This window comes from Rhinatrema bivittatum, chromosome 13 (genome assembly GCF_901001135.1).
Source record: "Rhinatrema bivittatum chromosome 13, aRhiBiv1.1, whole genome shotgun sequence".
Lineage (NCBI taxonomy): Eukaryota > Metazoa > Chordata > Amphibia > Gymnophiona > Rhinatrematidae > Rhinatrema > Rhinatrema bivittatum.
Genome location: NC_042627.1, coordinates 66180468 through 66204927, shown reverse-complemented (window position 1 = coordinate 66204927; position 24460 = coordinate 66180468). Strand labels below are relative to the sequence as shown.

Below are 24460 nucleotides of genomic sequence, written 5' to 3'. Positions count from 1 at the left end.
TCACACGACATCTGGGGTTGCAGCCCGGTGTACCAGGATGACCCCGAAGGGACATTTAAGCTCCAGCTCAACAAGATGGAGTGCCTCTTCAGGCTGTACAAGACCGATGCATTGGAGGCTTCGGCATTGAGGTACCTCAGAGCTGCACCAATGGATACCGAGCCATTGACATCAGCGGGGCTGTTGTTTCCGTCGAGGTCATTGGCTGAGAGGGGCATCAGAGTATGGCCATCGTTGGGCTCCTCTAGGTTGAGGATGTTGGGTTTGTAGGCCTCTCCCTTGGCATCGGGGAAGAACCAATCCAATCATTGAGGGAAGCCAAGGAAGCATTGGAATTGGTCCCTGTCAATGCACGGTGCCAGGCACGTGCTGTGATGCCAACGAGGTAACCCTGCAGCAAGGAGAGCCAGTCCTCCATCTATGCCAGAGGTGTGCCATGGACTCCATTCGTCCCAATGTCAGCCACCAATCCTCCTCTTAGTTCCAAAGAAGATCTGGTTACATCTCCTGAATTCCAGCCTGTTTTGGCAATAGCGATGTTCAAGGAGGAATTGGAGAGGCATGTGCAGCTGGCCATCAAGAAAGCAATGCATGGCCTCGGCTTTGCGGCACTGACACCGGCACAGTCACTCCTCAAGCTGCTGCTAGAATCCCTGCACACACTTATTGGCGTGTTACTGACCCAGCCAGCATCCGTTCCCGTGCAGCATTGATGCCCTGCAGGGCATCGCCACTACCACCTGCCAATCCAGTCATCGTTCCCAGCTCCTTGGAGGAGGAAGCTTCCCAATGCCGGAGAAGACACCGGGGTCTGGGCCACCCCATCCAGTTCTACCAGTGCCTACACCACTGATCTCTCATTGATGACAGTGAAGACAAGAACACCTGTGACCCTTGGGGGGATGACTCATCCGTGGCCTCTGATGACGCTTTGGATGGTCTCCCTTCAGATCTATCTCCTCTAGAGGATTGAAGGAAATCCCTGCCGGAGGACCTCTCTTTTGCAGGTTTTGTTCGATTGATGGTGGAGGCCAGCCTCTTTCAGTTGATGACTGAAAAGTATACCAAGCAAAAACTGCTAGATATTCTCCAGTTCATGGAGTCTCCCATGGAGATCATGGCAGGTCCCAGTGGGAACACCACCTCACGATGCCTCCCATTAACAGGAAGGCAGATGTGATATATCTCGTCCAAAAGGCTCTCGGATTCAATAAGCATCAGCTTTCCCATCATTTGGTGTCTTTAAATCTGCTCTCAAGAAGACCAAGCGCTCTAGAACCCATTCCTCTGTGCTCCCATGGAAAGATCACAGAGCGATGGATGCTCTTGGAAGGTGTTCCAGGGTGCTATGCATATTATCCGCATAGCTGCCTACATGATTTACATGATTTACAATATGGATTTACATGATTTACAATATGGATTTACAATATGGATTTACATGATTTACAATATGGATTCCGCAAGAACCACAGTACAGAAACCCTTCTCCTGCCACTCTCAGAATCAATACTACAAACCCTCGACACTGGACACTCTTACTTACTGGCTCTTCTTGACATTTCTTCTGCTTTTGACACTGTCAACCACAATACCCTCATTTCCCGCCTCTCGCAAATTGGCATCGCTGGCACTGCCCTTTGCTGGCTCCAATCTTTTCTGAAGGACAGGACATACAGTGTCAAAATTGACCGCCATGAGTCGAAACACAGAAAACTATTACAAGGCGTGCTGCAAGGATCCTCACTATCATCTACACTTTTCAACATAAACCTCACTCCCCTCTGTCGACATTTGGTGAAAATGGGTCTCCCACATTTCATATACGCAGATGATGTTCAGATCCTCATCCCCATCAATGATTCCTTACCTAATGCTCTGAAAATTTGGGATACGGCTCTTGTTGAAATAAAGAAACTATTTACCGAAAATTTCCTAGCAATAAACACTAACAAGACAGAGCTCCTCATCATCACTCCACAAAACAACATTTCATTTAACACTAACCTACATTCACCATCTGACACTCTCAATTTACAGCAAGTCCGCAGCCTCGGTGTTATCATTGACAATCATTTCTCCTTAAAGAAATTTATCTCTTCCACCATCAAAAATGGATTCTTTAAGCTGCATACTCTAAAAAGAATTAAACTGCTCCTACATCCACATGACTTCCGGACAGTCTTACAAGCTACAATATTGTCAAAACTGGACTACTGCAATTCCATCCTACTAAGTCTCCCTAAAAATTCACTACAACTATTACAGATACTACAAAATGCCGCTGCACGCTTACTCACCAATATTCACTGCCATGAACACATTACACCAGCTCTCCAATTCCTTCACTGGCTTCCTGTAGCATCTAGGATATTATTCAAAGTACTCACCCTCATTCATAAGTCTATCTATAACCAAGATATGCAATGGTTCTCTGATCAGTTTACATTCCGCACATCTAAGAGACCAATAAGAAAAATGCACCAAGCCAAACTCGTTTCTTCATCACTTAAACACATCAAACACGCTGCTACGAGAGACCGCTCATTCACGATTGCCGGAACCAACATCTGGAACAAAATGCCTACAGACCTGCGCCTAGAGCCCTGCCATAGGAAATTTAAACAGAACCTTAAAACCTGGCTGTTCAAACAAGCTTACACTCAATAATCATCTCCTCTTCAGAAATGCTGATCGCTTGTTCCACTCAAAATACTTTATCTGCCTTCAAATAGATATCTTGCTATAACTCCTGCTCATCTATTGTATCTAAATGTACACTCTACACCCACCCTTTGTAAAGTCTTTTTTTCGGATCCATATCCACACCCCATATTAATGAATTGCTCGTTGCTAAGTTTTATTTTACCTGTTTCTGATCTCCCTTCCTTATTAGGCATGCCTCAACTGTAAAATATGATTATCATTGGTTTAATAGTTTTGTTTTATGTGGTATTTATAATGTTTCCTCTTAATTTCATTTAATTGTAAAGCCTGTTGCTGATTTATTGTTCATTGTAAACCGAGGTGATGTTTTTAACGTGCCGCGGTATATAAAAAAATCCCTAAATAAAATAAATAAATGATTTATTTCTTTATTTAAAAATTTTTATATACTGCTTTTACAAACAAAGTTTAGTCAAAACGGTGTACAATATATCAGTCAAAAAAACTCAGAATATAAAGTAAAACTTAATTAAAAATTACAAAAAATATAATAATATAAATAAACAAACTAAAAACAAAACCATAATTATTAAAAAATGAATAATAATAATACTAATAGGGTGCCATATGATTAATGTATGAAGAGTAACTGATTGATTATTTAGTGGGTGTAATTTTGAATGCAATTTGAAAGAAGTGTGTTTTTAAAGATTTTTTAAAATTGTTTTGAGTTTGATATGGATCTTAATGAATCTGGTAGTGCGTTCCAAAGAGTTGGACCTGCTATTGAAAAGGCTCTTTTCCTAGTAATGTCAAGGTGTGCCTGTCGAGGTGATGGTACGTCTAGAAGGTTCTTATTCATTGATCTTAAATGTCTGGACGGTTTATATATTCGAAGGAGGGAACACAAGGTAGTAGAGTTAGAATTATGAGTTAGAATTGCTGAAAAGTCCTAACCTCTTTAGTCACTCCCCTATGAGGAAAGACTAAAGAGGTTAGGACTTTTCAGCTTGGAGAAGAGACGACTGAGAGGGGGATATGATAGAGGTGTTTAAAATCATGAGAGGTCTAGAACGGGTAGATGTGAATCGGTTATTTACTCTTTCGGATAGTAGAAAGACTAGGGGGCACTCCATGAAGTTAGCATGGGGCACATTTAAAACTAATCGGAGAAAGTTCTTTTTTACTCAACGCACAATTAAACTCTGGAATTTGTTGCCAGGGGATGTGGTTAGTGCAGTTAGTATAGCTGTGTTTAAAAAAAGATTGGATAAGTTCTTGGAGGAGAAGTCCATTACCTGCTATTTTCACTTAGAGAATAGCCACTGCCATTAGCAATGGTAACAATGAATAGACTTAGTTTTTGGGTATTTGCCAGGTTCTTATGGCCTGGATTGGCCACTGTTGGAAACAGGATGCTGGGCTTGATGGACCCTTGGTCTGACCCAGTATGGCATTTTCTTATGTTCTTATGTATAATGGTTAAGATTTTGAACTGTATTCTGTATTTGAAAGGTAGCCAGTGTAAAGACTGAAGTATTGGGGTAACATGAGCCAGAATACGTGGGACATCTGGAAACAGGTGCAGGATGTTGCTGAGCAACTGCCTCAGTAGCAGAAAGATACCCTCCTGTTACTGGTGCATAAGGTTCTGAAGTGCAGGAAACACAAGGTACGCTTAACCTATGATGATTTTGAGATGGCATTAAAGGTTTCTACAGCAGGAATTGGTACCCCCAGGCTCGCATGGCTGCGGGCCTCATATCTCAGACTAGAGGTATAGGAGCGACATGCTGTATATGGGAGAGAATCTCTTCGGAGATAAGGTCAAGGACAAGATGGCCCAAATCTGGGACCACCTTGAGACCTTCAACAGCTCTCCACTAGCACTGTGGACCCGCCCTCCTCATTCAGGTGGTAGTCAAGGTCTGGGTCTAGGAAGTCATCCTTTTGCCCGAAGAAGTACTATCCTCCACCTCCTCACGTCTGTCAGTCTCATCAGGGCTCTTGTGGCCGCTCCAGGCAACAAAGAGCCCCGAAGCCCCAGCCAGCGCCTCAGTCAACTCCAGAGATGGGATTTTGACTAGATTGTAGGGAACATAGCCCAGTCGCCCATGCCTGAGATGATGGATCTGCCAGTCGGGGGAAGGCTGCCAGTTCTTTGTGAACCAGTGGCCTGGTGTAACCTCAGATCAGTGGGTTCTTTCCATCATCTGCCAAGGGTACCGATTGAATTTATTGGATGCCCCGCCAAATTGTCCCCAGAGCCCGATATGGGGCTGGTAGTGGATCAGGAAGTACTAGTAGCAGAGCTCCCTCTTAATAGCCAGAGCAGGATTAAACTCCAGGTACTTTCTGATATCAAAGAAAACAGGGGGACTCCATCCCATCCTAGATATAAGGGCCTTGAACAAATGCATCAAAAAAGAAAAGTTCTAGATGGTTTCCCTGGGCACTCTGATCCCTTTCTTTCAAAAAGAGGACTGGCTATGCTCTTTGGCCCTGAAAGACACTTACACCCATATTGAGATCTTCCCAAGTCAGAGGAAGTATATTAGCTTCGTGATGGGAAAACAGCACTTCGAGTATCGTGTGCTGCCATTTTGGCTCTCGTCAGCCCCATATGTTTTTACAAAATGCCTGACTGAGGTGGTGGCTCAGACTGGGAGTTTGTTTTCCCATATCTGGTTGATTGGCTGGTTAAGAGCACCTCTAGTGCGGAGGCCAATAAGTTTATGCGCTCGACTATCCGGATGCTGGAAACACTAGGGTTCGTTTTAAACTACCTCAAATTCCACTTCAGCCAATCATCTCAATTGGTCTTTAGTGGAACCCTGCTAAACACTGTTCAGGCCAAGGCCTTCCTGCCTTGACATAGGGCCATTAACCTGATGATCATCATGGCAAGAATTCAACAGAGCTAGCAGGTGTCAGCTTGGCACATGTTGAGACTGTTGGGCCATATGACTGCGACAGTTCACATCACTCCATTGGCACTTTTACACATGCAAAAGGCTCAATGGACTCTGAGGTCGCAGTGGCGTCAGTCCTTATAGAACCTACTGGATTGTATCTGAATCACTTCATGTCTCTGGAACTCTTTGTCATGGTGGTGAGTAATTTCAAATCTGGAACTGGGGATCTCTTTCCAACATCCTCCTACCCAAATTATCCTAACCATGGATGCGTCCACCCTGGGTTGGGGAGCTCATGTAGATGAGCTCAGCACTCAAGAACATCTTTATCAAATCAATTTCCTGGAGCTCCAGGCAATCAGTACGCACTATGGGCTTTCAGAGATTGGCTGTCCAACAAAATTGTTCTGATCCAAGCTGACAACCAAGTGACAATGTGATATGTCAACATGCAGGGAGGTATGGGATCGTACCTCTTCTGCCAGAAAGCAATCCAGATCTGGTCATGGGCCCTTTCACATGGGATGGTGCTCAGGGCCATGTACCTGGCCAGAATGGAGAACATAATAGCAGACAGACTTGTGCCTTCAGACTCTATGATTGGTCTCCGGACCAAGGGGTCATGAATTGGATCTTCTGCCTCTGGAGAAGCCTGGATATGGATCTCTTTGCAGCACTTTGGAACAGGAAGGTTTCTCATTTATGCTTCCTGTACAGGACACGTGGCAAACCAGCCTCAGATGCCTTCATCCACCATTGAGGCGAGGGACTCCTGTATGCATATCCTCCAGCTCCAGGCCTTAGTGACCTATCCACCTTAAAAAAGAGAGACAAGAAGGGTAGTTTTAGGATTCCCTTTTTTCAGCCTCCCAGGGGGTTGTCAGGTCCTGGTGGGACCATCCCCCCTGGTTATAGAGCTTTGGAGCAGAGGGTTGAGGACCCTGTAACTGCCCACTGAGGGTGATACTGGGGGCCCGAGTAAGACCCTCAGTAAGACCTTTCACAGGTTTAAAAAAAAAAAAAGGTACTGATAAGGGGAATGGAACAACTCCCCTATGAGGAAAGACTAAAGAGGTTAGGACTTTCAGCTTGTAGAAGAGACGACTGAGGGGGGATATGATAGAGCAGCACTTTGGAACAGGAAGGTTCCTCATTTATGCTTCCTGTACAGGACACGTGGCAAACCAGCCTCAGATGCCTTCATCCACCATTGAGGCGAGGGACTCCTGTATGCATATCCTCCAGCTCTACTGGTAGCGAAGACTCTCTTGAAGCTTTGTGAAGACAAAGGGGCTATGATTCTCCTAGCCTCTCATTGGCTGAGACAGGTCTGATTTCCACTCCTCAGGGAGATGTCCATTCGGAAACTGATCAGATTGAGGACTTCCCCAGGTTTCATCTCACAGGATCGAATCAGGTTGAGACATCCCAACCTCTAGGCCCTGTTGCTCACAGCCTGGATGATGAGAGGTTAATACTGCAACCACTCAATCTTTGTGATTGAGTCTCGGGTCCTGGTGGCTTCCAGAAAGCCTTCCACTAGAAAGTCCTACGGACTGAAGAGGAGGTTTTTTGTGTGATGTGAGCAGAAAGCCCTAGATCCGTTTTCCTGCTCCCCATAAAAACTGCTTGATTGCTTTCTACACCTATCGGAAGCTGGCTTGAAGACCAACTCCATTAGAGTTCATCTAAGTGCAAGTGGCGCATACCACCATGGTGTAGCCCATCTCTGTACAACCTATAGTTTATTTATTTTATGCAGGGCCTGCTTCAGTTGAATTCTCCCCTAAGGTCTCCCGCTGTGTCTTGGAATCGCAACATGGTGTTAGCTAAACTGATGAAAGCTCCTTCTGTTATGCTCCGGCGGGATTGCAGTTTGGGGTTCATGTCAAGGCTCACTCTGTTCGAGCCATGGCAGCATCAGTGGCTCACTTGTGAGCAGTTCCCATGGAGGAGATCTGCAGAGCTGCAGTGTGGAGTTTTCTCCACACATTCACATTACATTATTGTTTGGATATAGATGGCTGACGTGACAGCAGGTTTGGCCAATCTTCCTTCGGAACTTGTTTGAGGTTAGAACCCAATTCTGTTTCCACCTAGAGCCCATTGTTTGTGTTCAGGCTGCCCTCTCCCCCCCCTCCCCCCCTCACCATTACCAACAAAATGGGTTATTGCTGTGCCTATTAGAACTTGTTTGTGTTTTGTGATCACCTTTAATGTTGGGAGGCAGCCTATAGCTAGGGATTCACCCATGTGTAAGGAGCCATCCTGCTTGTCCTTGGAAAAAGCAGAGTTACTTACCTGTAAGGTGTTTCCCAAAACCCACTCGCCACCCATGGAGTTGGGTTTTCACTACGTGGGTTTCTTCTTTATTATTTTCTTCTCTTGAATTCTGTATTATAAGACTGGAGGGGACCCCATGTGGGAACGTGGAATATTGCATGCTGGAGCATGCTCAAAATTCTAGAAACTTTGACATAAATTTTCCGTGCTGGGCTCCATCTGATGATTTCACCCATGTATGAGGACTGACATCCTGCTGTCCCCGAACACCTGTTAAAGGTAAGCAACTCTGCTTTAACGCGCATTAGAGTCCTACCGCAGCTTGACGCATCTCCCTGTTTATTTGCTGTTTTATTTTTAGCCTTTCAAACTTTTTCATAGTGTGTGCATTGGATCAAGTGCCAGGCCATCTGCTCTTCTTGAAGATAAATAGAGGCTGATTCTAATCTTGAAGCAAAGAAGTTCCAGAATACTTGCCATTTCATTTACCAATTGCTTAAGACTGCAGCTTTTACCAATTGTTTTGTACGTGGCAAGTGCAATTGTCCAAGCCATTTACACAGCTAAATAGCGATTTACCTGGCTAGAAGTGCTTTGCTGTATTTTTCCTCTTCAAATATGGTTAAAAGTATGCGCTGTGGTTCTTATTGCATGTCCTATTAGCTGCATTGTAAAAAGGCCATTCTGTGGATGTGTTTAGGTTGGGGGAAGGAAATAGTGCAAGTGCATTTGCTATTAACATGCACTCATTCTGTTTTGCCCTTCCTCCCCCCACAAATCGCAGGTGCGAGGCATGTGGACGCTTTTAACGCACATACTTTGCGCTTGGTGATCTTCAAAGAGAAATGACACGCATAAAGACTGCTTACTAAGATGGCAACTCCATGTGCTGTTTGGAAGGTGTTGCAACATTTGTAGAAAACGACTACTGCCTGTTGCAGTAAAACTGCACATGCAAGAGGACAACCTAACCTAGCTGACTTCTGACAGAGTTATGCAGAAGCACTGCTCTGAGAAATCTGTTAGAAGTAAATGGAAAGCTTTAAATGAATAAGAAGAAGCTTGAAACCTGGAGAGGAATGCAAGATGAGGTGTTTGTGGTTTGTTCCTACCACTGCCCTCTGTTTTCTGTCTCAGGCATGTCCGTATTCTGTTCAGTGCTGCCCTTCACCGCCTCCACTGGTCAGCTAGTTCACACTTGTCATCTTCCACTATGATTATTACAAAACCTAAACTTCATCCAACATCCAGGCCCCCCCTTCTATGTCTTATGACCAAGTTCTGGAATTGTCCACTTAGTCACCAGAATTTGAGGTTGTTGTCCAACACATCTGGCATCCCCAGGCTCATTAATGGTTGTGTTTTAACCATGCTCGCTCTGTGCAGCTTACCCTAGTCTTCTTGGAAGCTTGAAGCGGTAGCACCATTGCTATTAGGGTTGTAGTAATAAAGCTTCCTATGTATGGTTCAATTAGGTTTCACCTGCTAATTGGCTTTCTTTGAGTCCTGACAGACAGTAGCCTGTGGGATTCTTCTGCCACCAGCAGATGGGGGCAGAGTGCACAATCTTCCTCTCTGATGTCACTACCATAAAGGCTGGCCCAGCAGAGGGGAAATCAGTTGTCTTTTGCCAAAGTGTGGCTTGTTGCTTGTATTCTTATATCCCCTCTTTTTTTTTTTTTTTACTTTTCTGAAATTTTTTTTTATTTTAAGGAAACTTATTAGCTCGTTGCCTGACCTGCTCCTTTGTCTGTCTTGTCCTCCCCAGGGTGGCATTTTCCCTGGTATTATAGGATGCTGGTTCCCTACTTTCTGCAGTAAGGGATCCAGGACACATCACAAAACAAAAGCAATGGTAAGTGGAGAACAGCCTGCCTTCGCAATCAGCTGTGCTTCCTTGTTCTTTATGTTTTAACTTGCTTATCGAATTCTATCCCTTTATTCATGTGTCTGTTTATTCTTTTCTTATGGGCGGGATATAGACTGGTCTGTCAGGACTCCAGGAAAACCAATTAGCAGGTAAGAACTAATTGAGCCTTCCTCTTTGTCCTGCCAGACCAGTAACCTGTGGGATGTACCTAAGCTGTGCTTGCCCCGCGAGGGAACCCTAATGCTGCTTCCAAGTTTCCTCCCTTTCTTGAAGGTGTAATCTATAGTGTTTTGTAAAAGTGTGGACAGACGACCACATGGTCACCCTGCAAATGTCCCTAGGCGTAACTGCTCTGTATTCTGCCCAAGACGCTGCTTGAGCTCTCGTGGAATGCGTCCTTAAGAACATAAGATACACCATACTGGGTCAGCCTTAGGGTCCATCAAACCCAATATCCTATTTCCAACAGTGGTCAATCCAAGTCGCAAGTACCTGGCAAGTACCCAAACATTAGATAAATCACAAACTACTATTGCTTATTAATTACCGTAATAGCAGTTTATGAAATTTTCTTCTAGAACTTATCCAAACCTTTTTTAAACCCAGTTACACTAGCTACTGTAACCACATCCTCTGGCAATGAATTCCAGAGCTTAACTATGCTCACAGGGTGCATTAATGAGAAACGGCTTGTCATTCATTTTTGTTGCCATTAAATCCCACTGCGGGGCGCCCTATGCACCCGTTATGAGCCTGAACTCCTCCTCTGATAGCTTCCATTCTCCTGAGTCTAGCTTCCGATGACTGAGGAAATCTGCCTGGAAATTATCCACTCCTTCTCTGTGCACTGCAGAGAGATCAAAGAAATGCCTCTCTGCTAGGGCTGCGTTCATTGTGCCCTCCAGCTTGTTCACATAAGCCACTGTCCAAGCAGAACTGGATCGCTTTGTTCCCTTACTGGGACTGAAAATGGCCTAGGGCCAACCTGATTGCTCTTAACTCTTAAGTCGTTTGTGGAACTTACAAAGGACCTCTAAGCAGTTTAGCCCTGAGTGTGTGCTCCCCACCCCCGATGACTCATGACTGTGGTTACTATTGTCCACTGTGGGGATTCCAGAAGGGCTCCTCCGGAAAGGTTGTTCGAGTCTAGCCACCACCACAGACTGCCTGCTTCGGAACCACTGTGGCAGACTTTTGTCGTACTGCTGATTTTGTAGTGATCGGTTGTACAATAGGTGCACCTGATGAGGGCGCATGTGTGCTCTCGCCCATGGCACTACCATGATTACTGCTGCCATGGAGCCCAGGACCTGTAGATATCTTCACACGTATGGGAGTGGGGCTTGTGACAGGGCTTCACTTGCTCCTGCAACTTCCTTATCCTTCCGTCTGTCAGATACACTCTCCCTAACTTGGTGTTGAAAAGTATCCCTTAGTACACTAGCATCTGAGATGGCTGAAATTGGCTCTTTCCTTGTTCAATCACAAAAACCGCCCAAAGTACACTTAGTGTATTCCAGAAACCTTTTAGTGATAACACAAGCAAAGCTCAATTGGTTTCACTGGTATATTTTTCATGTCATTTCAAATAGCCACATTATAAATAAGTAATATATGATTTTACAATTGAATGTGGGACCCACACTCAGAGTTTGCATATCAATCAAACTCAAGGTTGGTAATAGGTCACTTTACTTTATTTTCAACGCCAACTTATTTTGTTGTTGTTTTGAATTTTTGTTAAAATATATATGCAAAAATCTTACTGTATGCTGACTAACTTCAATTTAAACACAAATTTCATTTGCATTTGGAAAGATATTCATCTTACTATATTTCATACAAGTCCCATCATTAAATGAATCCTCAGTTTAAATATCAATTTTCATTTGCAATTCAAAAGATACTCATCTCAATATATCAAGTCAAAGTCCCAAGTCTCGACACAATTGTGTTTCGAACCAACAGGTGCTGCTTCAGGGGAAATGCGTTCTCAAATCTTCACTCCGTTCCATCAGCAAGATTTCCAAACGGGTAATTCCATAACTTTCTCCCACGGTCTGGATTCAGACTCGCAATTCAAAAAACATGGCGGCCCTGTGGATCCTTTTATCTCTCTACCGGAAATGAAGCGTCATATCACACAGTCTTCCAATAGGTTGTCACTTCTCGACAAACAGAATCACCGAATGATCTCACCAAATGATAAAAACACAACCGCTGTATATCTCCAACAATGTTTACAATCAACTTCCTCTCTTTACACAGCAGAAACTTCCTTAAGAACCGTGAAACGATCCACTCAAATACTTCCTTCAAATTATGCAGTTCACAAATAGATCCATTCTTCTTAGCATTATAATCAAAGTCCTCCCTCACGTCCGGTTTTCCTTCGTTTGAGCAAAAGCAGTGTTTACAATCAACTTACTTTCTTTACACAGCAGAAACTTCCTTAGGAGCCATAAAATGATCAACTCGAATACTTCCTTCAAATTGAAGTTCAAATTGAAGTTCATCAGCATACAGCAAGATTTTTGCATATGTATTTTAACAAAAATTCAAAACAACAACAAAATAAGTTGGCGTTGAAAATAAAGTGACCTATTACCAACCTTGAGTTTGATTGATATACAAACTCTGTGAGTGTGGGTCTCACATTAAATTATAAAATCATATATTACTTATTTATAATGTGGCTATTTGAAATGACATGAAAAATACACCAGTGAAACCAATTTAGCTTTGCTTGTCTTTTCCTTGTTCACCATCCAGCCTAATTTTTCCAGGACATGAACTGTTCTCGCTATGGCCTGTAGGTCTTCCTGCAGGGAATCTTCTCTTATTAGCCAGCCTTCCAGGTAAGGGTGAGCTTTGACCCCTTCCTTTCAAAGGCCACCACTACTACCTTCACCTTTGTAAAGGTCCTTGGTGTCATGGCCAATCCAAAGGGGGAGTGCCCTGAACTGGTAATGCTGACCGGCTATCTCGAAGCGTTAAGTAACGCTGGCAATCTCTTCTGATGGGATGTGAAAATATGCTTCTGACAGATCCAAGGCTGCCAGGAATTTCCCTGTCCTTACAGCTGCCTTTACTGTAGGTAGTGATTCCATGCAGAAATGGGGAACTACCAAGGCCCTGTTTACTCGCTTTAAGTCAGTACTGGCCGAAAGCTTCCTTACTTCTTTGGTACTAGGAAATAAATGGAGTATACCCCCATGCCTTCTTGTCTAGGTGGTACTGGAATAATGGCCTGTAGTCGAACCAATCTATCTAATGTCTGCATGATTGACCGCGTCTCCCCTGCTTGCCTTGTATGGTTAGGAAATGAAGAAATCTTAATTCTGGGTGATATCCTTCGTTTATTATGTCTAGGACCCACTGGTCTTTTGTTATTTTGTCCCACTCCTGATAAAAGATCTGTAATCTGCCCCCTACCTGGGGAATCATGGAGCGGGCCTGCTCTCCTTCATTGTGCAGTTTTGTCACTAAGTGGGGCTCGGGAGTTTCCTTCCTTTGGAAATCTTCTATTCCCTGAAATGGCTGAGATCTGCCCGGGATCTTGACTGGGCGAGAGATCTGACATCTTCTGCCCCTCTGGCTGTACTCCCTGGACCACTGTCTCCAGTTGCCTCCTCTCCGGAAGCCTGTGGGCTTTTCTTCTGGTAACCTTTGGGACCTTGATCCTTTCTAGTCTTTGACCATCCTCTCTAGGTCTTCTCCAAACAGTAGCCTTCTCTTAAAGGGTAGCTTTCCTAACCTGGTCTTGAACGCTAAATCTGCCACCCAATTCTTTAGCCATAAAAGTCACCTAGCCATGACCTCTGTTGTTGCTAACTTTGCTGAAACTCTAATAAGGTCATACATAGTATCTGCTACAGAGACTGCCGCCGATTCCATTAGGGCCGGCCTCACCCTATCCTTCGAGGGTCCTGCATCTTTGGGACCCTGGATCTCTTGTTAAGACCAGATTAGAAGGGCCCTGGCTACATAACCTCCACAAATGGCTGCCTGGAGGGCCAGGGATGAAAGCTCAAAACCTTTCTTTCATAACATTTCCACTTTCCTGTCTTGAGGGACTTTCAGGTCCGCTCCACTTTCTACTGGTATAGTAGTTTGCTATTGCTGAGAATGCTGCATCTACTTTAGGCAGATCTAGAAGCCCGTCCTTATCCTGATGTTCTATTAGATATAGCAACTGCATAGTTCTATGGCTTTTAAGCCTAGACTCAGGGATTTCCCACTCCACTGTCAGCATATCCTGGATTGCTGAATGGATGGGAAAGGCTTTGCAAGTTTTCTTAATCCCTGTCAGAATGGGATTTCCCTTCATTCTAGCTGTGTATTTCCTCTTTCAGACTTAAGACCAGCGAGACTTTTGTAATTAGGGCCACCCCCCCCCCCCAACTCATCTGCCCTAAACAAATACACAGCTGAGTCCCTAGCCTCCAGATCTTCCTCCCCTAAATTCTCTTCCTGGGAAGAGCCCTCCTCCTCCTTGAACATCCCCTGGGGTTCCATCGCAGGACTCCAGTCTTTCCAGCCTTAAATTGGCTTGGACTTTTCCCCTGAAGGAGCCTAATTTTGCTTATCTTTCATTTGGAGATAGGCTTGGTGCATAGTCAGGGTGAAGTCCGAGGCAAAACTCTGACTCCTCCTCCCCCGGGGGCTCTGGTCGCTGACGCTGCTTGCCTGGGGCTGCCCTACCCTCCAAAGCTTTGGAGGAATACCTTGACCTCCCTGAAACTTGTTCCCCCGGCACGCGTTTCAAGTGGCCCAGCCCTGACCCCTTAATCCACTGGGGCCTGCTTTTTTTCCATCACAATTGCGGCAGAAAGAGCCAGCGATGCTAGGTACCCGCTGAGCCCTGCACCTGGCGCACGTCCTCCTCTTGTCCATGCCTGGGGCAGGTAGCAATGGTTCAGGCCGGGTTGTTTTGGTTTTTTTTTTTTTTTGTCACAGGCGATTTTCGTCGGGAAACCAGGAGACCAAAACAACTGGTTGTCCTGGGGATGGAAGATCGGCTCTACGGAGGTTGTCATGCTGCAGGGTCCCCACCCTGGCCTAGGACCTAGAGAAAGCTGTAGGAAAGGCTGTTGCCCTAGGGCCCTTCTTACCCTGCTGGACCAGCGACATCTGTGCTCCATCCCATCTGCTGGAGGCAGAGACTACTGACTTTCCCTCTGCTGGGCCAGCCTTTATGATAATGACGTCAGAGATGAAGCTTTTGCACTCTGCTCCCATCTGCTGGTGGGAGGGAGAATTCCACAGATTACTGGTCTGGCAGGACAAAGAGGAAATAGGGTTGTCAGAAATATTTCACTCACTAATGGAAAAACTTTCATACTCTCCTAATTTTGCTCCTAATGTGCTCTGTTAGAATAATATTCCACCGGTCTTTCTTGTTTCAGCCTCAACTTATGCAAGACTTGTTTATGTGCCAAGACAGTGAAGCTTTAAGGTCCCTTGCTCCAATATCCTTCTTGGGAGGGCAAACCACAGATCTGAGAATCCAAGCCAGGTCTCTTTCACTGGAAACCCAGGGCTGCATCTCTGGATTCTTGGACTTCAGTGGAAGGGTGATCCCCACTACACAATGTGTACTTCAGTGTTTCCCACAGAAAAAATGCTTAAGCTGGTCTGGAGGCCTGTACACAGGGACACCAGCAGCAGCAGCAGCAGGAATAAATGAGGCCAGGAAGCTAAAGATGGGAGTCCAGCAGTCATTTTCCAATGCCAAAAATAAGGCGCTTGTCAGTGAGTATGGACTTTTTTTTTAATACATATATGTAATTGTTTTGAGAAAAAATTTCCATTTACAAATGCAAGATGTTTGTCTCAACAAGAAATGTAGTCATAAAGGATTCTAATGAAAAAACTTGCTGGTTTATGTTGGGTCATTAAGATGAGGAAAGAGGAAATTAAGGAATAAAACGTATTGGTATAAACCAGTGGAGGAAAGCAAGTGAGAAGGAAAAAAAGGAAATAAAAGAGCTCGAAGCAAAGACCCTGAGTCTCAACCTTGTGAATAACAGCAACAAAAAAAGACAACATTCCATAATTACAAATTATTCAGAATAGTTGACCAGATATTATTGAAATTGTATATTAACCTCTTGTAGGATGCCACCTGTGCCATCTCTTTGCACCAGTCAATATAGCTTCCTCTGTATAAGTGGTTGCTTTCATGTCTCAGTGGATCGTCAGCAAACATGGGATACATTGATGCCAGTAGGAGATGCTTCCCTCCTGAGCTTGATCAGAGACTCAGTGCATTAATTCTGTCAGTGACGTCAAGAGCCATGAAAATGCCAAAGTGACACTGCCAACCTTGCCTCATCCAGTTGTTTTGAGCTTACCAAAATATTATTTAAGTTTGCCGGAATGGTATAAGAACCAGGTGATTTAACTTTCTTCCACATTTCCCTAATCATAGTGAGCGTGACTTCTGATCTAGATTGAGTTTTCCCATTTGCCATGTTACCATACAACACCCACGTGGATTTTATATCTCTAAAACATTCCTCTCTTGCAGAAGGCACTGGCAACAGGAAACTGTCTCAGGTGAATGGTGTGTTTTCTGGCTCTCTGAACATGTTTCCCCATGTTGGTAAAGCGCGAGCTCTCACTACAAATGGCTGCATCTTACCAGCTGTCACTGGGAGCCAGGTCATGCCTCCAGTACGGGAGCTGAGGATTACCTCTGTCTCTGCCCCCGTTTCTCAGCGCCTGGATCACATGAACCATCTCAATGCCCTGGATGTGCTCAATTTGAACCTCAGCAGGTAGTTTTCCTTTTTTCCCCCCCCCCCCCCTCTTGGATCCTCTGTGAGAAGAAAGAAAGGGTCTGGAGCTGCTCCTGTGGTGCTGACCTGCAGTGGAGAGTACTGGAAGACTGAAATGTACTGTATTTTTTCTATACTACTTTGTCTTGATAGCACAAAATGTATTTTACTGGTTGCATAAATGAATAATTTTATTTGACGTGGCAGCAATTAAAATGGTCAAATCCAAGTGAGGCTTACAGTGATCTTCTCCTCTGTCTTGTTAAATAGTTCAACCAGTTCCGTATTTCTCAGAATAAGTAAAAAAAATAAATAAATAAAATAAAAATTACTTTTAACATTCCTTTTTTAAAATACACTTTAAATATACCTGCTAGTGCACTTCTCAGATTTTTTCATTTTGAAGCCGTATTACATTTTTTGCATCCCATATTATGAAATCCTATTGGCTAAACAAAGAAGATGATGGCAGACAATGACCATGAGACCTAGCTTGCCTGCCCATTCCTGTTCCTACTCAGATCAGTTCTGACTCCTGGGTTTTGCCTCCCTGCCAGAGAAAAAAGTTTCACTGACACTGCCATATAACCTAGTGTACCACCTGCAGTCCCTCAGTATTTTTCTGTCTCTAGCAGATGGCAGAGGTGTAAAACCTGCAATCTGAAAAGAAAGGAAAAAAAAAAAAAAAGATTTTTGAGATGCCTGCATTGGGCATACGTGCTGTAGTTTGCAGTAATTTTATGCAACGAGTATGCTTATGCAGACAAAGGAGTCTACATTTGATCTGCAGCAAAGCAGGCGGAGCATCTAGAGGCAGCGAGAGCATATGTTGCAGATGCTTTATGTGATCTGATCAGAACTTCTTCCAGGATTAGGATTTCGGCTGTGTCAGCCAGGCAACTACTTTGGTTGAGGAGCTGGTTGGCGGCTGACTGGTCCAAGTCACAGTTGGGGACTTTACCATTCAAGGGCAAGATTCTGTTCAGAGAGGCCTTGGAAGAACTGGTAAACCATCTCGGAGTGTCCAAAGAGCATAAGTTGCCAGAGGACAAAACCTCAAGGTGGAAAGAAGTCGTTTCCTGTCTGTTTCTGTTTTCGGGTTAATAGGAGATTTAGACAGAATAGGGACCCTTAGGGGACTCAGAGGCAAGGCTCTGCCAAATTGGAACACGCTGGGCAGGGAACTGGTGGGGCCAAGTCCTCGCAATGAGGCGAGGCTGGTCCTGTTCCGGCTGTCGGGGGTCAACTGACTGTCTTTTATGGGTGGACCAGAATTACAATGGATCAGTGGGTCCTAAGTGTGATAAGAGATGGCTACGCATTAGAGTTTGCTCGACCGCTCAGAGAAACATACATTGTCTTCCCTTGCGCTCCACTCGCCAAGAAGGTGGCAGTACAGGGGACTGCGGACCGCTTGCAGCGCTCGGGTGCCATAGTTCCCACTCCTTCAGGAGAGCAGAGAAAAGGAAGGTATTCAGTTTATTTTGTGGTACTGAAAAAGGAAGGATCCTTCAGACTGATTTTAAATGTAAAGAAGGTAAATGTGGCTCTCAAGATTCTCTGTTTTTGAATGGAGACTGTGCTCAGTCATAGCAGCAGCGTGTAAAGCGGAGTTTCTGGCATCCCTAGACCTGACAGAGGTGTATCTGACCTGAGCACCAGAGGTTCCTATGGGTCATTATTTTCAGTTTTGTGCCCTTCCTTTTTGATTAGCGACAAACTTCTTGTACTTTCACCAAGGTAATGGTGGTGGCGGTCTTCTGAAGGGAGGACATACTAGTACATCCATATGTGAACAACTGGCTCATTCGGGCAAAGTCAGCAGATCTCATTCGACAGTCAGTACAACAGGTTCTGCAGAAGTTAAGATTTCTGGGCTGGGTGGTAAATCTAGCAAAAAGCATTCTCACACCTTCTTAAACCCTGGAATACTTAGGGGCCCGCTTTGACACCAGAGTGGGGAAGATGTTTCTCTCGAGGGAACAGATACTCAAACTGCAGACTCAAGTTCCCTGTCTTTTGGGGCTTTCGGTACCCAAGGTCTGGGACTACCTAAGAGTTCTGGGCTCTATGGCATCGACTCTGGAGTTGGTTCTTTGGGCATTTGCTCATAAACAGCCTCTGCAAAAGGCTCTTTTCCCAGTGGAACCTGTTATTTATTATTTTTACTTATTTATTATTATTTTTTATATACCAACATTTGATCTGAGATATCACATCAGTTTACATTCAGGTACTGTAGGTATTTCCCTATCCTCAGAGGGCTTACAAACTAAGTTTTTGTACCTGAGGCAATGGAGGGTAAAGTGACTTGTCCAAGGTCACAAGGAGCGACAGCAGGACTTGAACCCTGGTTTCCTGGTTCGTAGACCACTACTCAAACCACTAGGCTATTCCTCCTCCCCGGAGGAGTTTCATCTACCACTTCCACTCAGGGGGGCCGCCACATCCAGTCTTTCATGGTGGCTTGGTCGGGCCAATCTGAGTTGCGAAGTGGAGTTGGATGTTCTGAATTGGATGATAGTGATTACCGATGCCAGTCTTTCTGGTTGGGGAGCAGTGTGCTAAGATCAGTTGGTGCAGGGCCATTGAACGAAGGAGGAAGCATTGTGGTCTATCAGTTGTTAGAGACGGGAGTGGTATGTTTTGCGTTGCTTGCCTTTCTACCACGGTTATGCAGCTGGCCAGTACGAATTCTGCCGGACAATGCAACAATGGTGGCTTACATCAACTGGCAGGAAGGAACCAAGAGTCGAGCAGTGACTCAAGAGGCCCAGAAGTTGGTTTGCTGGGCGGTGCAATATCTGCCACTACTGGCGGCATCTCACATAGGGTGGACAACATACAGGCGGATTTTCTCAGTCAGCAACAGCTGGACCCCAGAGGCGATGCACCTCATTCAGATCAGATGGACAATGCCCGACATGGACTCAATGGTATCATGACAGAACACCAAGGTGCCTTGCTTTTACAGTCACAGGCAAGAAAGCAGGGTGGGATTCTTTATGTATTTCCTCCATGGCAACTAGTGAGCAAGGTACTACAAAGGATAAAGAAACATCTGGGTGAGGTGATTCTAGTAGCTCCAGAGTGGTCCAGAACTATGGGTCGCGGACCTGGTCAATCTGGCGGTAGGCAGGCCATTGAGGTTCGGTTATCTACTGAAGCTTCTTCGTCAGGTGGCTCACTTCTGTCTCACAGCTTGGCTTTTAAAAGGAAGCATCTGACATGGAAGGGTTATTTTGAAGATGTCATTACCACCTTGCTGCAGGCAAGAAGACCATCCACTTCCTTGGCCGATGTGAGGATTTGGAGGATTTTCGAATCCTGTTGTACTGATCAGGGAGTAAGGCCTATCCATGCTTCATTTGTACATATTTTGATTTTTCTACAGAAAGGATTAGTTATAGGACTAGCCTTTAACTTCCTTACAATGCAAATGGCTACTCTGGGCTGTCTTCTGGGCAAGGTGCAGGGAGTTGCCCTGGCCACGCATCCAGATATGGTTCGCTTTTTTCGGGGAGCAAAACATTTGTGTCCCTCAGTACAGAAGCTATGTCTATCCTGGAATCTTAATTTGGTTCTAAGGGAGATGTGCTCAGCTTCGTTTGAACCACTGAAGATGGCGACTATAAAGAATTTAACCCTGAAGGTAGTTTTTCTGGGGGCAATTTGTTCAGCCAGAAGAATTTTGGAACTTCAGGCATTGTCGTGTAGAGATCTCTTCTTACAGATTTCGGACTCTGCTATGTTGTTGTGCACAGTGCATTCTTTTCTTCCGAAGGTGGTTTTGGCATTCCATCTGAGTCCAATGGTGGAGCTTCCGGTTTTTCCTAATTTGATGCGTCCGTGCCTCACATGAGGGAACTTTGACTATTGGATGAGTGACGGGTGTTGTTGCAATATCTCAAGCTCACTAATAGTTTCTGGATGTTGGATCATCTTTTTATGCTTTGGAGTGGTCCAAGAAAAATGCATGAGATGTCCAAAGGGACTATTGCACATTGGCTGAAGGAAGCTATAGGCTCGGCTTACATCTGTTAGAGTCATTCTGTACCAGAGAGCTTACGGGCTCACTCGACATGCTCTCAGGTCACTCTAGGCCGAGTGACAACAAGTGTCGCTGCAAGAGATTAGTCAGGCGGCTACGTGTAAGACATTGCACACTTTCGCCAGGCATTATACTTGGATATCCAGGCTCCAGCTGCCAAGAGTTTTGGTGAGAGTGTTTTACGAGCAAGGCTATCACTGTCCCACCCTGTTTAGAGAAGCTTGGGTACATCTCAGGAGTCTGGACTAATCTGGGTATGAACAGGAAAAGAAAATTGGTTCTTACCTGCTAATTTTCGTTCCTGGAATACCACAGATCAGTCCAGAGTGCCATCCTTTTGGAAGAGTCCACTCGTACTGACAGTTTATATATAATGAAGAATTGTTGAGGGGGGTTCAATGATGTTCTCCTTTTGTTATTATTGAAAAGGATTTTCCATTTTGAGACTTCGCTTTTGCTCATTATGGGAATTGGGTCTGTTTAGTTAGTGTTTGCATATTATCATCTTGGCTTGGGTGCAAGTCAATACTGAGGGACTGCAGATGGCACACTAGATTATATGGCAATGTATGTGAAACGTTTTTCTCTGTCTCCATCTGCTGGCAGGGAAGCAAAACCTAGGAGTCTGGTCTGATTTGTGGTATTCCAGGAATGAAAGTTAGCAGGTAAGAACCAATTTTCCTTTCTCTTTTTCTATTGCAGTCCTGTAGATCCTATTTTAGCTCTGGTAGTACTCTTGCTTCCCCACCCCTAGAGATCTTCTGTGCTGGCCATGCTTTCTCAAGTTGTTACCATTTTTAATACCACCATCTTCTATGCATCCATCACCCTTTCTATGAAGAAATGCTTCCTTCATCTTCATCCAGTCAGACCAAGCCAGACAAATGGGTTATGCTCACCAACCAGCAGATGGAGACAGAGATCAACAGACTCACTGATGTCGCTTCTTATATGTATCTGTGCTGACATCAGCCTGCCAGTATTCTCTGTCTCCAGCAAGACGATAAGTAAGCATCCTGTGCTGTGGACTGAGAGCTGGTAGGCTGAAAAGGAAATGTTTGGAGGAGCTCCTGGGGCAAAAAACTAGCTCTCACTCCCTCAGTTATTATTAAAAAAAAAAGGTAATTCCTGCAATGATGAAAGCCTTGCACTCCCTCTCTCTGTTGAACAGGTCAGGACTAGGGGGCTTCCAGGGGATTTCTGGGTTGGGATCCTCTCCCTGCCCCATTCTTTCTCCTATTTTTTATTTGCTACAGTTTGACACCCCCCCCCCCCCCACTCATCCTCCTCTCTCTGCTATTCTTTGCCCCTTTAAATATTTTTGCTGTATTGGAGAGCCAGCTATAAAAGGTGAAAAAAAAAACCAGGATTGGAAAGAGCTGCTCAGCAGGTGAGGCTGCAGCATTGGAAGAGTTTACATTTGGACTTCAGGGAGCCTGCCTGAGCTTCGCTGCTAGGTGAGTCTTCAGAATTGAAGTTTATCTGGATGAACCGTGTATTTTTCACTAAGCAGGGCAGTGACGAAGCATGAGTAAAATGATGCTGGCAGCAGAATGTGGGAGAAAGACTTATGCTCTGTACCGCTTGGAATTTGAGAGAGACACAGGTGGGGAGCAGTTCCAAGCTGTGCCGCATGTGTGCTGCAATTTGAAGGGAGATTCACAGCCACGATTTTATGCTGGTGGGAAGGGCCTGAGTGGGGAATGCTGGTATGTTAAAGCTTCCCACAGGACCCCTGATTTCTGAAGAGGCTTCAGAGGCCACACGGCAGTGAAAGGGAATTTCGGTCCTTCACCCTTTAGCCATGAGCATCAAGAAACTTAGAAATAACGGCAGAAGAAGACCAAATGGCCCATCCAGTCTGCCCAGCAAGCTTTCACACTTGTTTTTTTCTCCTCTCTCATACTTATCTGTTACTCTTGGCATTTAGTAACCTTTTGGTTCTATTTCCCTTCCACCCCCGCCATTAATGTAGAGAGCAGTGCAGGAACTGCTTCTAAGTGAAGTATCTAGCTTATTTGGTTAGGGGTAGTAACCGCCGCAATAAGCAAGCTATTCCCACGCTTATTTGTTTACCCAACCTGTGCAATTTAGTCCTTTGGTTGTTATCTGAATATAAATCCACCTTTCTTCATTCCGCCCCCCCCTGCCGTTGAAGCAGAGAGCTACTCTGGCTATGTATTGAAAGTGAAGTATCAGGCTTAATTGATTCGGGGTAGTAACCGCTGTAACAAGCAAGTTACACCCATGCTTATTTGTTTACCCAGACATGTAATTCAGTCCTTGTTGGTTGTTGTCTGAATATAAAATCATCTTTTCTTCATTCCCCCCTGCCGTTGAAGCAGAGAGCTACTCTGGATATGTATTGAAAGTGAAGTATCAGGCTTGTTTGATTTGGGGTAGTAACCGCTGTAACAAGCAAGCTACTCCCCACTTTTTTGTGACTGCAAATCCTTTTATCCACATTTCCGCTTGCTGTTGAAGCATAGAGCACTGTCGTAGTCGCATTAACCGTGTATATCTATTGAATAAGGGTATTATCTCCAGGTATTAGCTGTCTTACCCACAAGCTACCCTCTCTTCATTCACATCCTCTAGACTTTATGGATCCACAGTATTTATCTCACTCCCCTTTGAAATCCTTCACAGTTTTGGTCTTCACCACTTCCTGCGGAAGGACGTTCCAGGCATCCACCACCCTCTCTTTGAAGAAATACTTCCTGACATTGGTTCTGAGTCTTCCTCCTTGGAGCTTCAAATCGTGACCCCTAGTTCTGCTGATTTTTTTCCAACGGGAAAGGTTTGTCGTCTTTGGATCATTAAAACCTTTCAAGTATCTGAAAGTCTGTATCATATCACCTCTGTTCCTCCTTTCCTCCAGGGTGTACTTATTTAGATTATTCAATCTCTCCTCATAAGTCATTTGATGAAGACCATCCACCTTTTTGGTTGCCCTTCTCTGGACCGCCTCTGTCTCTGTCCCTTTGGAGATACGGTCTCCAGAACTGAGCTCAGTACTCCAGGTGAGGCCTCACCAAGGACCTGTACAAGGGAATTATCACTTCCCTTTTCTTACTCGATATTCCTCTCTCTATGCAGCCCAGCATTCTTCTGGTTTTAGCTATCGCCTTGTCACAAGAGGGAAGGGCAACAGAGGTCTCTTGGCATGACATGTACTTCTGTATCAGTTATGCCAGCTTCGCATGCATTGGAGATCTCTTCTTTATCGACTGTGATTTCACAGGAGATTTTTAAGGGGTTGCAGTCATTTTGCACTGAGCAAGTAGCAATCCTAGGAGTAGCATCAGCTGTCCCATCGCCTTCAGGCTCTCAGGGCAAGAAGAGAGCCAGGGTAGAGGAGGAAAAGAGACTGGCAGATTGCCTCAGAGAAATATTGACGAGGATTTGGAAAGAGTGGGTTTCCTATTGAAGCAGAGGACAATATTTTTATGCTGCATCTTTTTCATAAAGACGAATTGGCTTCTCTGATTTTTCAGTCTCTGTGTACTTTACATATTCCAGAGAACAAGAAAGAGGAATCCCCTGTTTCCAAAGAAGATCCGATTATGGTTAGTTTAAGGAAGGCCTCTGAGTTCTTTCCTCTTCAAGCAATGCATATTTAATTGATTTAGAGTGGGTGACTCCTGAAGCTAATTTTAAAGGTGGCCACTGTCTTGCCAAACTGTATTCTTTGGATCCTCAGGTGAAAGAGAAGTTTTGTTTTCGTAGTGTGGACACTTTAAGCTGCTCAGTAACTAAGAGAACCACTATTCCAGTAGAAGGTGATACTGCTCATAAGGATTCTCAGGTCAGAAAGATAGAATCCATGCTTTTAAACAGGTCTTTGATGCTGTTAGCCTGGCTCTTTAGATTTCAGCTTGCTGTTACATTG

At 44.7% G+C, this 24460-nt stretch overlaps 1 protein-coding gene across 11 annotated transcripts in view; it reads left to right on the top strand.

The window, feature by feature from the left end:
* Nucleotides 1–24460, top strand: part of TTLL6 (tubulin tyrosine ligase like 6) — a 123553-nt gene that overhangs the window by 82352 nt on the left and 16741 nt on the right. For 8 of the 11 annotated variants that reach the window (XM_029574554.1, XM_029574560.1, XM_029574558.1 and 5 more), the window contains 3 exons: nt 9634–9720; nt 15144–15489; nt 16268–16517. The exons of 1 other annotated variant lie outside the window; for it this stretch is intronic. In XM_029574554.1, coding sequence (XP_029430414.1) covers nt 9634–9720; nt 15144–15489; nt 16268–16517 — 683 coding nt within the window. The remainder of the gene's footprint in view (nt 1–9633; nt 9721–15143; nt 15490–16267; nt 16518–24460) is intronic. 2 more of the 11 variants (XM_029574556.1, XM_029574555.1) reach the window with 2 other exon arrangements.